This window comes from Bufo bufo, chromosome 10, assembly GCF_905171765.1.
Source record: "Bufo bufo chromosome 10, aBufBuf1.1, whole genome shotgun sequence".
Lineage (NCBI taxonomy): Eukaryota > Metazoa > Chordata > Amphibia > Anura > Bufonidae > Bufo > Bufo bufo.
Window position 1 is genome coordinate 16,896,140 of NC_053398.1, and position 15,709 is coordinate 16,911,848.

The 15,709-nt window shown below is 44.7% G+C and overlaps 1 protein-coding gene across 1 annotated transcript in view; it reads left to right on the top strand.

Moving 5' to 3' along the window:
• The window catches only part of ELF5 (E74 like ETS transcription factor 5), a 33,381-nt gene extending 17,889 nt beyond the window's left edge, over positions 1–15,492 (top strand). Inside the window, exons 3-7 of the mRNA XM_040410693.1 lie at positions 6,740–6,973; positions 8,153–8,206; positions 8,580–8,648; positions 11,765–11,960; positions 13,853–15,492. Of these exons, the coding sequence (XP_040266627.1) occupies positions 6,740–6,973; positions 8,153–8,206; positions 8,580–8,648; positions 11,765–11,960; positions 13,853–13,952 (653 nt within the window). The 3' untranslated portion in view covers positions 13,953–15,492. The remainder of the gene's footprint in view (positions 1–6,739; positions 6,974–8,152; positions 8,207–8,579; positions 8,649–11,764; positions 11,961–13,852) is intronic.
• The last annotated feature ends 217 nt before the right edge of the window (positions 15,493–15,709 follow it).

A 15,709-nucleotide genomic window follows, 5' to 3' on the forward strand; every position in this document is an offset into this window, starting at 1 on the left:
ATGATCTTTAGGAAGTTTCTTCACAAGCTCTTCTCCAACTTGCATCAAAGACTTCCAGACATTACTGTGCCAGTCTTTGAGGGCATGTCTCATCAGAACCTACCTTGTTATTTCTAGGTTATTTGCATACTGTACCATCAGATAGGGTTTAATTATATGTTCTGTGAAGACTGGCGCATTCTTTGAGATCCATGTGGTGATTTGGCAGCTTGCAGCATCTTATAAGCTTCGGATCTTGGCCTACAGCCCAGGTCAGGTTCATTAGTCAGGTAGCCAGTTCTTAAAACATGAAATCTATGACAAAGCTTGCCAGTAAGGACCAACTGGTCGCTGTCCCACTCATGGCTCATTAGTGGTAATAACTATCATTCCTCCGCCATGATTAGGAGTTGCTGTTAATTAGTATACAGTGTGTTGTCAATAGGACGAATCCCGCTTTGATGATTAAAGTCTAGTAGGCGTCATTCCTTCTTAATGTAGCTACATACGCCGCACTTCGCGGTTCAGCTTGTTAATGTGGATGGAAAATAATTGCAGGGTTTTCATTTTTCACCTATTAACATCAAATCATAGAATAATGATTTAATTAGGGCATCACTGGAGGCTAAATGTAAAGAAAATTAAGACTTTTCAGTATATCTTGCGAGAAGAAGCCTTTAGAAAAATGACCTTCATCAGGACCAACCTTTAAGGTGAACGACCCTATGCAGTTGCAACCCCCCACTTTACTGAAGGGGGTAGCAAGGATGGTCTAGTACCTGAGGCTTGTGATCACTTTGAATTGTAATATTGAAGGGGTATTCCAGTAGTCACTTTATAAGGGATAACTATAAGATCGGTGGGGGTCAAACCGCTGGGACCCCCATAAATCACGTGCCCCCCTGTATGAATGGAGTGGCAGTCGACCATGCACGCTGTCACTCCATTCATCTCTATTAGACTTCTAAAGATGGCGTTTGGCGTTCTCCAACTGGAAGATGGAGCCGCAGCACACATGCTTGACCACCTCTCCATTCGAACTGAGTGGTCGTACCCCCACCGCTCTAACAGTTATCCCCTTAACGTATTGTTACTAAAATATCCCTTTAAATAGTTTTTCTAGGAGTACATTATTGATGTTCTGTCCTCAGGATGGGTCATCAATATCTGATTGGTGGGGGTCCAATCATATATCAGCCAATCCGGTGAGCGCTGCGACCTCTTCCTAGGCCATTGACGGCACGTTCATTGGTCACATGGTCTAGGCGCAGCCAAGTCCCTTGTAAGAGAGTTGCAATACCAAGCACAGCCACTATACAATGGACGGCGCTGTGCTCAATATGATCACCCGAGCACCGGCTTCTTCAAACCGCATGTCCATGTTGCCGTTAGCAACCAATCACAGTGCAGCTTTCTTTTCATATTCTGCGCTGTGATTGGGTGCTATGGGCAAAAGGGGCAGTTTACACTAATCTGCCCAATTGTATAGCATAGTAGTTAGGTTACTTTAAAGGCTATGTATACCTTCTTGGGCAATATTTTATGATTGCATTTTATGCATTTTGGACAAAAAATCTTTTTTTTATCCAATTGGTCTTTATTTAACATGTTGAGCTGTTCTTTCACAAAGGGTTAACATTTTTCTAGCTGTGTGAATTTTTTTTATCTTTCACTGGTCATCTAATAAACCTTATCTCTAAATTACTAAAAGGTCATAAACACTTATTTAGGCCACATTCTTATTAGTAAGATAGGAATTGAGCTACAATGAGTGTTTATAAGGTCAGAGATCAGAGATAAGGAGCCGTCAGCTGAGCTGGCTGACAGAACAGAGAGAAAATTCAGATCCTGCTACTAGAGAAACTCAAGTCTGCACAAAGACAGTGGTTCAAAAATAAAATTTTAATAAAGACCAACTAAAAGTGATTTTTAGCTCAAAATGAGTACAATTCAATAATAAAAAAAAAATTGCCCCCCAAAGTTGTACATAGCCTTTAAGTATGGAACTGTTACTTGTTTACTGTATTGTGTATGGAGGATATTGTGTGGCCAGCAAAGCTTCTGCTCCTCTGCCCATAGATTATGCACCCGCACTTCCTTCAGCTCATTAAGGGTCAGCGTGTGTCCTAATCTTCACTAGCCAAGAGCTGTCAACCTCTGGGTATTTTAGGCACTTTTCCCAGTAGGATGGTCCCTAAGCAATAGGTGTTCTAAGTTCGTGAAAAGGTTTCCATTCTCTTATCTTCCCGTGTACCGACTTCTGTCTGTTTACCGCATTATGATCCTCCGCTGCCTGACATGACATGTCTGTTATCTGTACTACTTCTACTCTGCCTGCCCTGACCTTGGACTCGTTCCCGCTTTGCATGGACTCCAATAGCCCTGACCTCTACTTGTTACTGACTACTATTCTGCCTGACTCCTCAGGGCCCTACACCTGTGCCTCTGTCCCCAGTGGGTCAGCTGTGAAACACATAGAGACTACTCTAGGACGTACAAACCTGGTGGTTCCCCTGCAGTGAAGTCCAGATCCATGTATAGGGCGGGGTTAAAGAGTGAATACCAGGGAACTGCCAGGATAAAGCCCTTAGGATTAGCCCTATGTCAGTTCTGTTGGTCAACACAGTGGTTCCACAACTACTACTGTACTTTGAGTTTTACAGCATTTTTTAAAGAAAAGTAATTTTTTTCATTGTCATTTTTAATATAAAATTAGCCAAAAAGAATGCAAAGGTCTTATGTGTGAGCAGGTGTTATCAAATTAGCTCTTTTGGAGAAGCAAATAACTACAAAATAACCAGGAAAAATACATGCTCTCCCCATATTTCAGTGCAGCCCCATTGCTTGAGCAGCCCTATGCAGAAGCCCACTTTGGATTATTATTATTTTTAATGAATTGAAAACAGTCATTCACTGTTACAGTCAGTAAATGAAAATGTCTTTTTTTGACTGACGGAAAACTTCTCCATCTGCCAGAAGTATATGAGATAATCCTCTCTAGTGATAGTCAATATCACCATTACTGTAGTTCATAACGGGTATCGCTAGAGAAGAGGTCTGTATATTTTATACTAAAGATCCAGTATGGACAGGGCAGACAATGTAAAATGTAAAGTCTATTCATGTTAGTTTGTATGTAGTACTGCCTGTCAGCATGTTCCCTACTGGATCACCACATGGATGAGATCACAGCCAGCTAAAGGGAGAGCTGCTTTAACCTGCTCTCTCTCAGGCTGTATAGCAACTAGAGATACGAGACAAGTCTTGTTTTAAGGCTGACATTCTCAGAATTTTAAACAACATTGGTGATACCTGCAGATCTCATTCCCGACTTAATTAAAAAAAAAAATCAATTTCTGGCTGTATGTCAACTAGCACTGCAATCCCGGTCTTGTTTAAAAACTTAGAATGTCAGCCTTAAAACAAGACCTTAATACAGTTTGAGACAGAGCCATAAGGAGCAAGTAGGTGTCTCATACCTCCTTGGCTACGGTACAAATTAAATAGGGCAAAGACCTCCTGGGGGTAATACCAGCTAGGTTGGTGGTATACTGACCAGGTGGTAACTCTGTGTGGCACTGCTACTATTATTTTTACAGTGTCTGGTGGTGACAATGAGGTCTATTATCCAATTGCATTGATCTTGAGAAGAAACTATTGTTAAACATCCATCCAATCTCTGTGAGAGAGTTTCTGCAGCACTTTACGTTATGGATGTGTCATGTCTTGGTCATTGGGCTGAGCAGTCTTATGCGCTGATGTTCTCTGTTACCAGGAAATTAGTAGATAATATTCTCTTCCCATTACTAACACATCTCTAATTGCTAGTCTGTCATTAGCATCATAGCTCTTCTGCATTAATCATCTTACTGCCTGGACTTGCAGATATATTTCGGGGTTTTCCCTTATAGCAAATAGGCAAATGAGCAAGGCAGGCCCAAGCAAGCAAATACCAAGGTAACATTGACACCTTTCCACTAAACATCTGGCTGCGGACTTCCTAAGGGTACATTCAGATTGTGCAGTTGTGCTGCGGCAGCGCACCACAGGTGCGACGTCAGCCAGGGGCCCCTTTAATATGTTAATAAAAGTTTGTCGTGACGCCAGTTACATTTCAGCAATGAGAGACTGGGTCCCCGTAAGTAGGTGGTGTTGGTGGTACCCAGGTGTACGAATGCCAGAGTGGTGTAAGGGTTACCTATAATGTCCCTTTAGGTGTGGCTCTGCACGTGTCACGGTGCTCCTACCTGGATATCCTGGAACCCCAGACTTTTATTAACGTTGAAAACGGCTTTACTTGGATAAACTTGCATTAGGAAATAATCTTCCAGCTTTATCTTGGTTACCAACAGGTTTTGGCTTAAGTTTTGGCAGGCAAACACATTCGGCTCTGCTACATCTGTCTCTCTTTCTTTGACTCTGCTGTGCTATCAGAATAAATAGAACATTTTCCTTTCTGCTAAACTTAGCTTGGTAGTCTGACTCTGTCTTTATCTCTTTATCTCTGTCTTAGTATCTTTAGATTTATCTTTCTTTTCGTGTCTGTATCTTTATTCAGCGAATCTTCACTTTCCACTCTGGAGGCATTCAGCTCTGCTGGCTGGAATACAGCCTTCCCCTTGCAGGGGGTACACTCAACTAACTCTAACTAACACCTCCATCTCTAGAGAGTGCTAGAATGGATAGAAGGTTCCACTCTAGGAAAACTCGCTCTGCCATCTGCTGGTAGATCAGGTACATTACACTTAAACAGTTGCATTACAGGGAAAAGAATATGCATATTATACAGGACCTGGCAAAAAATATATAACATGACATTGGTTCAACCATAGGTGATAGTAGGGGGCACAAAGAGGTGGTAATACCACTCTGGAGTATTACACAGTTTTTGCCAAGACCCATTTAATCTGTTTTTCACCATGAATTGCAATGGTTTTCTGGTTCCTGGCTGCATAATTCTAACAAAAAAATGGAAAAACTGTGCGTCCAATAAGGGTCAAAATCAAGTGTTTTTAGGGGCCGGACTGGAATTTATTGTCTCGGGACGCCAGTTCCCGTTCTGGTGGACTCGAGTTGCAGTGCAGAGGTGCTGCATCGGGACCGGTGGCCTCCTTATGTCCCTGATTAGCCAAGCCCTAAACAAATCTTAAAATTAAAAAAAAAACTAAGCAACCTTGCAAATCGTCTTCAGTAAAAAATAAATACAGTTTTGTGCATACAGCTGCTATTCCAAACTATGTGTTTCCATGGTAACAGGAGGTCACTTTAACCCCTTTCCCCCTGTATGTAATTTGGCCGTTAGTGACCAAGTAATTAATTTTTTATTTTTTCATTACCACCTTCCGAAAGCTATAACCTTTTTAATTTTTCTGTCAATGCAGCCGTATGAGGGCTTGCTTTTTTGTGGGACAAGTTGTAGTTTTTAATGGCACAGTTTTGGGGTACATATAACTTACTGGTTTATTAACTTTTTCTTGGAGTGGAATGGGAAAGTTTTCATGTTATAAATTTTCATCTTACATTTTTCAGCATAAATAACACAACTTTACTCTCTGGGTCAATACCAAATACATAGAGTTTTTTTGTAAGTTTTACTACTTTTGCACCATAAAAACTATTTTTTTGTGTGATGACTTGCAGGTATGATTTTGGGATACATAACACTTCTCGATTGCTTTCCATTCAGTTTTTTGCTGGCAAAAAACAGCAATCCTGACCTTTTTTATGGTGTTCTCCATACAGGATAAAATTACATGATAATTGCGTAGTGTTGGTCATTACAGGTGTGGAGATACCAAATATGTGGAGGGGATTTTATTTTAGCAATTTTTTCTATTCAAAATAAAAAAAATTCTATGGAAAAAGGTGTATATTTTTACTCATTTAATAAAACTTTTAAAAACTTTTTTAACCATTTATTACTCCCACAAGGGGACTTTAAGAAGCAATCTTTTGATTGCTTCTATAATTCTCTGTATTGCTTATGCACTGCAGAGAATTATAATGTCATTGCTCTTCTGACAGTCACCAGCAGGCTACACCAGAGAGGCACAGCCTGCTGGGATCGACTGCAGGCAGGGCTGGGGCTTTCATTAGATCCCAGCCTGCCGAGCACAGACATTGGCACCCTGTGATCACATTAGTGGGGTGCCGATGGGAGACACATGGAGTCCACCGTAGCTGCTTAAATGCTGTGGTCACTATTGACCGCAGCATCTAAAGTGTTAAATGGCCCGGATTGGCACTTCTGCCGATTCGGGCAGTTAGAGCAGGCGCCCAGCTCTCATGTGAGAGCCAAGCCCCCGCCGCTCTTCACTGCATGGGAGACCCATGCAGCAGCAGCACTTAATCTAGGCCTCCGTAAAAAGGCCATTAATGACTGCCATAAAAACATGTATTGTCGGTCATTAGGGGTTAAGAAACTATCCACAACCACTTCTCTCAGTCAGTACCACAGAAGAAAACTTCTTGGAGCTGCTAATGGAAGAGGTTTTCTGGGACTTAGCTCAGGGTAGGTCATCAATATCAGATCAGTGGTGGTCCTACAGCCAGCACACTCACCGATCAGCTGTTATGGGCACTATACAGTAGATGGAGGGGGGTGTCAGACCCGACTCACCAATCTGATAGTGATGACGTATCATGTGGATAGGCCATGAATATTTAAGTCTTGGTAACTGTCTCCTTTCTTGGTAACTGTATAGATATTTATTATAGAGTCTGATCACTGTTTTCACGTCCTGTATCTCGTTCTCATCAGATGTCCCTTCCCAGTGGTCGTCTCTACCCCCAGAACATTGGACCAAGTACCAGGTGTGTGAATGGCTTCAGTACTGCTGTGACAACCACAAGCTGGACGCCACCTGTATACCCTTCGCCCAGTTCAATGTGACCGGCCTGGAGCTCTGCAACATGAGCAAAGAAGACTTCACAGATTCGGCAGGAGCCTGCGGTCATTTTCTCTACAGTCTTCTGCAAGAAACTCGAACACATGGTAAGAAGGAACTTACACAGAGCAAAGGAGGCCCCCAAAGAAAAAATAAAAATAGGGCCCCGTCTGGAATTCTCATTCCACCACCACTGTCCTATTTGGGGGGCTGGAGGTCAGCACTTCTACCACCCCTCTCATTTAGGAGATGAGGGTTAGCATGACCATTAACGTTAAAGGGCTATCCCCATCTCAACATTTATAGCAAATGTACAGAAAGTTCCATACATGTCTGATGGATCTGGGTTTCACTTTTGGGACCAGAACCTCTCGAGAACGGGAACCCCGTCTTATGACCACTGGGAATAGAGAGGTGTTTTCTCTCCATTCACTTCTATGGGAGTTCCATAAATAGCACAGACTGTGGGAAACCAAGTCATGCCCACTTTCTGGAAAAGTTGAGAGAGTTATGGCAAATACCCAAATTTTAACTAAAAAATGTGTTACTTTTGTATGCCATTGATAAATTTCCCCCATAGAGTTAAATGAGAACAATCTGGCTTAATGCAGCCACCACTAGGGGGAGCCTCTGTCACGGACGTTCCCGTGACAGGTGCCAGGAGATAAGCGATACTGGCAACACGTGGTTTGATCTGACTGGCATCAATTCGTGTCTGTGTTATTTCTAGTAATGGTCACACCCTTTGCCTAAGGTGTTGCTAATGCGGTCATTTAACCTTCCCTATTTATTGTGGCTTCTCCCACCATGCTGTACAGTTTATAGCTTCAGTCTTGTTGTGGATTGCTGGTGTTTGGATCTCGGCAGAGTTCCTGTGCTTTCATAGCCATTTGAAGTTAAGAGTCTCCTTCCCCTGTTGTTTATTGTTGGGGTTTTCTTGTTTTGTTCTCTTGTCCTGGCATTAGTACCAGGATACTACAGGGTGAGTTAGGACTTTAGGTTCCTGTGTATGAACCCACCTGCCTCTGGGCTCAGTTCATACTTGCAGTCAGTCAGGACTTTGATTAGGGTTTCTCTAGGAGGTGACCGGCTCCTTTTCCTAGTTACCAGGCCTTTTCCCCTCACCCCTTTCCCCCCCTACGTTCGGTGTGGGTTTCCCTCCCAAAACGAATCGTGACAGCCGCCTGTGCTGAATGTATTATGTGGCATAGTTGCATCGAAGCTCAACCTTCAAACCTATATGACCTGCTTAACATATCTTCTCTGTTTATTTCCCTCCCCCCCAGGCATTCCATTACTTACCGGTGCAGAGGAAGTGCCGCCTCCACAAAGCGCTGACCGTAAGTGACACAACTTGTTTGGGGTTCTTAGGAATACATTTTAGTCTTTTCTACTCTAAGCTGAGAAAAACTGGTATGACTTGTATTTTTAATTTTTTTTTGTTTGCTTAAAGAGGAACTGCCACCAGTCTAGATAGGTTTTGAAAGTCCTTAGAATTCCTCTGTCAATACCCCTGGAAATGTATGTATAAACTGACAACTGGACGTTACCATCCCCCTCGTCAGTAGAATGTGTTCCTAATAGGGGAATGTTAACATTAGTTTGTCAATTTATTAATACATTTCCCAGAGGAAGGACAGAGGAATCTCCCAATGCATGGCTGATGTATTGCACCCATAAAAGCTTTATTCACATATTCCTTATATTTTACAGGTAATGATAAAGTATTCTTAAAATCAGAACCGGTGAAACGAAACCGAGCCACCAACCAGCATCGACATGGTAAGACCGAGCGCTCACCTCTGCCAAATGTCCCCACCAAAAAGTAACATACCTGTCCAGTCTTTGATAGTGATGACCTATCCTTAGGGTGACTCCTGACGCCCCCACCGATCAGCTGAATAAGGGGGCCTGCGGTGCTCCGACATTCGCCTTGTCCCCGTTATTATCCGGCATATGGCTGTGCCTAGTATAGCGAATGATGTGGATCTCATCAAAGTGCCATCAGTCAGCTGAACGGTGGGGGGTGACAGGAGTCAGACCCCCACCAATCTGATAACAATAGACCATCAATGTTAATGGTGTCTTCCAGGGGAATCCATTTTCATTTTAAAACAAGGGGCAGAATAGGTTAAAAGTAAAAAATAATACTCACCCCTCACCGATCCCCCCACCGCTGCCATTCCACAGCACTGGTCCGGTCCATTTTGCTGGTCAGCTGAGGGGGGGGGGATTCGGGGTTACAGCTGCAGCCAGGCATGCTCAACCTACGGCCCTCCAGCTGTTGTAAAACTACAACTCCCACCATGCCCTTATGTAGGCTGTCCAGGCATGCTGGGAGTTGTAGTTTTGCAACAGCTGGAGGGCCGCAGGGTGCGCATCCCTAGGCTAAGCCATTTCCTATGTGTTCAGGCCAGGAGAAGGAAGCCGAGAACAGCAGGGATCAGTGAGGTTGGAAATTATATATATATATATATATATATATTTTTTTTTTTTAACCCATTCCGTCCCTGTGACTTTTTTTATTTTAATAAATTATCTCCAGAAAATCATTTTAATGACATTAATAAAAAGAACACCAGACCTCTAGCTTTATTAAATGAGTTTTCCGGAACTTTTATACTGATGACCTATCCTCTGGATAGGGATCGGTGGGGGTCTTACACCCGGGACCCCCGCCGATCAGTTGTTTGAGAAAGCACCGGCATTCGCAGTAGCGCCGGGTCCTTTTACAGCTTTGCCTAGGTCATGTGACGTCACGTTCATCGGTCACATGTCCTGAGCGCGGCTAGTGAATGGGGCTGAGATGCAATACCAAGCACATCCGCTATAGAATGTACGGCGCTGCGCTTTGTGAGCTGAGGAAGGCTGAGGCGCTACTGTGAGTGCCGATGCCTTCTCAAACAGCTGATCGGTGGGGGTCCCGGGTGTCAGACCCCCACCAATCAGATACTGATGACCTATCCAGAGGATAGGTCATCAGTATAAGGCCTCTTTCACACGGGCGATGTGCGTGTGCGTTGCGTGAAAATCGCAGCATGCTCTATTTTGTGCGTTTTTCACGCAATGCAGACCCCATAGAAGTGAATGGGGCTGCGTAAAAATCGCAAGCAAGTGCGGATGCGGGCGATTTTCACGCACGGTTGCTAGGAGACGATCAGGATGGGGACCCGATCTTTATTATTTTCCTTTATGACATGGTTATAAGGGAAAATAATAGCATTCTTAATACAGAATGCATAGTAAAATAGGGCTGGAGGGGTTAAAAAAATAAATAAAAATTATTTAACTAACCTCATCCACTTGTTCGCGCAGCCCGGCTTCTCTTTTGTCTTCTTCTTTGCTGTGCAGGAGGAAAAGGACCTGTGGAGACGTCACTGCGCTCATCACATGGCCCGTCACATGATCCATCACATGATCCATCACCATGGTGATGGATCGTGTGACGGACCATGTGATGAGCACAGTGACGTCACCACAGGTCCTTTTCCTCCTGCACAGCAAAGAAGAAGAAAGAAGAGAAGCCGGGCTCTGCGCGAACAAGTGGATTAAGGTGAGTTAAATTATTATTTTTATTTTTTAACCCCTCCAGCCCTATTATACTATGCATTCTGTATTAAGAATGATATTATTTTCCCTTATAACCATGTTATAAGGGGAAATAATAAAATCTACACAACACCTAACCCAAACCCGAACTTCTGTGAAGAAGTCCGGGTTCGAGTTTGGGTACCAAACATGCAGATTTTTCTCACGCATTAAAATGTTTTGCACTCATGCGGAAAAAATCGCGCATTTTCCCGCGACGCACCTGCATCCTATCCGGCCTGACGCAAATCCCTGACGCCCATGTGAAAGAGGCCTAAAAGTCTCAGAAAACCCCTTGAATTTCAGTTGAAATCCTTGGAGGAGAAGGTAGCTACTATCTGATCTCACTCGTGAACTACACTTCCCAGTCTTATGATAAAACTTTATTACCCTATGGGCTATAGACACAGGTGAAGGATATGCTCTGTATAAGGCCTCCTGCACAGGAACGTGTGCGCCCCGTGGCCGTTCTGCGGCCTGCAAATTGCGGGCCCCAATGCACGAACACCGACCGAGGGGCAGCCGCAGTGGATCGTGGACCCATTCACTTTAATGGGTCCGCGATCCACCCGTTCCGCACATGGATCATGTTCTATCTTTTTGGAGAACGGAAGTACGGGAAGAGACCCGACGGAAGCACTCCGTAGTGCTTCCGTAGGCTTCAGTTCCGTGCTTCTGTTCTGCACCATTCCGCATCTCCGGATTTGCGGACCCATTGAAGTGAATGGGTCTGCATCCATGATGCGGAATGCCCACGGAACGGCGCCCGTGTACTGCGGATCCGGAAATGCTGTCCGCAATACGGCAATGGGCAGCACATGTTTGTGTGCAGAAGGCCTAACACATCAATATACTGACACTTGGTCACCGGTATCGATGATAATTCACACTCTACTGGCAGAGAGGTGTAGCCCATCAAAGTCAATGTAAAACTGAGAAACTTCTGTGTGTGAATGCTGCTGATAACCAATATGGTTGCATTGCATTAGGGGTAGAACGCTAAATTGATAGGGTAATTTCATGCGCTTGTGTGCATGCGCCATTAGGGCGGCTCAGTGGTTTCTACTGTTCCTTTGCATCTGGGCCAGGTTGGCCAGCATCCCCATAGAGCAGGCATGCCCAACCAGCGGCCCTCCAGCTGTTGTAAAACTAGCAACTGCCCTGCTGTAGGCTGATAGCTGTAGACTGTTCGGGCATGCTGGGAGTTGTAGTTTTGCAACAGCTGGAGGGCCGCAGGTTGAGCATGCCTGCCACAGAGGTTGTACTTTACGTGTTTGCCTTCTTCAGGTGGCTTTTCTTCTATGTTCCAGGCGTGCACAATTCTCATTTGTGGGAATTCCTCCGTGATCTTCTCCTGTCACCTGAGCAAAATGACGGCATCTTAGACTGGGAGGATCAGGAGCAGGGAATATTCCGCGTGGTGAAGTCCGAGGCCCTGGCACGCATGTGGGGCCAGAGGAAGCGCAATGACAGGATGAATTACGAAAAGCTCAGTAGGGCTTTGAGGTGGGTACTGGCTATACGGAGTAGTCCGTAGGTTTATAAAGAGCATAGATGTGTAATGTTTACGGACCCCCAGTCATCTGACCGCCCCTTCCCATACTATGCATTTTGGCATAATATAAACTATTTTGCCATCGAAAATCATGATCATCCACTAAATTCTGTTGCATTTTGTATCGACTCAAAGGAGAAGCTCTCCGCCGGCTTTAGGGGTGTGCGACCTCTGCATCCACAGCGTCCCCTGATGAAAGGGGCACCTCAAATTGACATTCAAAGCTGCTGACCCCCAAAAGTCTTAATATTAATAATATAGCAGCATGATTTGGATACTGTATAGCACTGGTATTATTTCATCACTGTACGGTGGTATTATGTGTTCCTGGTACTGTACAGTATATTATTTTTGCAGTAGATAGCGGTCTCTGCGCTGTATCGTACTGTTATTTACACATCTGTATGGAAGTGTTATTTGGTCAACGTATGGCACCGTTATTTGGGAACCATACTGTGTGGTTCTAATAAGTACGGTATAGGTTCACCATATGACAGTACATAATATGGGTGGGTCCCAAATAAAGTTCTCATTGGCCGTGGTACAAAAGTGCTGCTTGCCCCCTGCACACACACAACCTCTCTTGGAAGCCCATCATTTTCAACAGCATTGCTGGCAATGTTCCCTATAAACCTCTGTATCCCCGGTTGGCTTGATGTCTGTGTGCCTGGTGGTCTAGGGCAGTGAAGGGGGTTAATATCTGTACACCTGGTGGCAGTAAAGGTTTTAGCGTCAGCATCCCTCCTGGTAATCTAGGGAAGTGAATGGGTTAATGACAATATAGCTCTGGCCTAGAGCAGTGAAGGGGTTAATACCAGAATCCTCGGTGATCTAGGGCAGTGATGGCTTTAAAAGAGATGTCTAGCTGATGCATTTTTTTTTTTTTCAAAGATCAGAATGGCATAACGAAAGAAAAAAAAAAAAGTGATACCACATCCCCTGCAGCTCCTGGTCCCCCGTAGCTCTCTGTTTCCGGATCCCTTTTAACACACAGGAAATGTCCACCCAGCCGATAACTGGCTGAGGTAGGTCACCGCTGCCGCCATGGATTGGCTGAGTGGGCATTCCCTGCTTGTCAAGAGGGACCAGGAAGCAGAGACCAGTGGGAACCCACCATGCATCACTTTTATTTTTCTTTTGTTATGCTATGTTGACCATTCAAAAAAAAAAAAAAGGAAGCCTCTTTAAACCCTTCACTGTCCTAGACCACCAGGGACTCTGAGCATTTTTTATTTACTATGCCATTATGACCTTTTTTTTAAAAAAAAAAAAAATCTTTTTGACCACCGAAAGGGAGTATGTCTGGTGGTGTATGGTAGTGAAGCGGATGATGTTAGTATATCTGGTGGTCTAGCGCAGTGAAGGGGTTAAGGTCAGTATTCCTGGCTCTGTGGTGAAGTTAGGGAATTAATTCCAGTATCCATGGTGGTCTAGGGCAGTAAAGAGATTAGTGTTACATATCTGGGGTCCAGTGGTTACTCACCTCCTCAGACTCGATCATCACCTCCATGGCTGTAAATGGTTACTTCCCCGCAGTGATCTGAGGGCACGGGTGGCACTGAATGGCAGTTCTCTCTTTGATCAGGTAGAGCGATTCAAGAGTGCTCTGCCCAAAAGCCAGCATTTGGTGATGGAAGCCTGTGGACCCCCCATTATAGCTATGTCATCCAACTCTTGTCTACCATCTGACAAAATGTATTTAGTAAACTTCCTTCAGATAGATTCTAACTCTCCGGCCGCCCCTCTCCAGGCACATGACCACCCTCTGTAGACATTGTCTTTCTACGTTAGACGAGATACTACAAAATCCCCCATCTTTGATACCCCTTTAATGTCTTCACAGGCACTACTACAAGACGGGGATCCTGGAGCGAGTAGATCGGCGACTGGTCTACAAGTTTGGCAAAACCGCTTATGGGTGGCACCGTCCCGTTACGCATTGAGTGACCCCTCCAATGGCTGCTCCGGGGCAATTCTCGTAGATTCCATGAATCAAATTTCAACTTTACTGTCAGAGGATGAATATTCTCTCTGTGCAGAACTTGAACTCATCACAGAATCTGAATCATGAAGCAAGTTAATCAGTATTAGCCCAAATAATCCCCCTGGATTATAAAGGTACTGAAAATAGGGGACCCACATGGGGGCCACAGGTTGTGTCGGGTATGTCAGGTAACTGAATAGGGCTGAGCTGCAATACCAGACACAACCCAAGCACGGCTGTGGCGCTGTTTCTATAAGAAAGCAGCAATGTTTCCATCACCCCCTTGTGAGTGCCTACAGGAGCCGACACTGGAGGCCAGGGGGCAATGTTGGCTCAATAGCGCCCCCGCGTCAAATATGTTCTGAGAAATGTCTCCTGTTCATCGCCTCCTGATATCACGTCCATCCGTCTTTGTGCAACTCAGTCCCTTGCCGCAATATTAAAAAAAGGCCACTATACAAGGTATGGCGCTGTTCGTACAGCTGATTAGTGGGGTGTCAGGAGTCAGCCCCCCCATCAATCAGATATTGACTAGGATGACCTATCCTGAGGTCATCAATATTTGCATCCCGGATAACCCCTTTAAGCTTGACCTCTTGCTCCTCCTACCTGATTTATATTAATTGTTGTCTTTCCGATACCTCTAAATATTTCAATTCTATATCAATTTAAAGGGGCTGCCCTGGATTTTACTACTGATGGCCTGTCCTGAGGATATATGTGGTCGTGGGGGTCCGACACCTGCCAGCTCTGCCGATCAGCCGTTCTGCAGTAGCTCGATTACACAGCGCCATCCTCTGTGTAGTGGACGGAGCTGGTAACTGCACCGCTGCAGTAACCAGCTCCTTACACTACAAAATGGACAGGGCTGTTTAGTTCTGGAGCCGACTTCCAGCACCGGGGCCAACCCGAAACAGCTGATCGATAGGGGTGCGGGGTGTCAGCATCCTGTCAATCAGATATTGATGGCCTACCCTGGACAATGCCTATAAGATCCACCCTGTTCCACCAAGCCACGCCCTCAAATTGCATAGAAAAACTCATTTTAATGCAAATCTGCATAAGCCCCGCCTCTGCAGGGCCCTGTCCACGAGACAGTATTGCAATGAATATGTTATTCCTGCTTCTATACAGACAATGTGCAAATGGTTGTATGTAAAAATGTGAATATATACGTGTCAATAATATTTTTATGCCAAACCAAATAAATATATATTTAACATCCAGGAGTTGAATTCTTGGCTTCGCACTTTGGGTTTCATGCTCTACGCGGCAGAAAAATTCACATACTTCTCACAGCTGTGGGACTGCTACAGTTGTATCCAGTGTGGACAATCCCCCGTGAACACATCAGTGTGCAAATCCCATTCCCGTGCTGAGTGTTTGCTGCAATGTGTTAGTAAATGTATCAGCCTAGAGTCCAGACCATTGTCGACTGGATACAACGGTACCAAACCCTCAACAGCGAGTAGGACTAGGTCAACACTATTTTCAGCTTCTGGATGTAAGCAAGACTGGTCCCATTATCAGGGCCGTCTTTAATATTGATTGGACCATGGGCAAGAATTTACTTGGGCCCCCTGGATCCCGCCTTCCCACACCTTAGCAGGCAATCACGCCCTCCACCACAACACACACACAAAAAATCCACACATCTGGTAGAGTCCAGTGAATGACTGTAAATCCTTCCAGTTCTGAAGACTCCAGCGGCTCAGG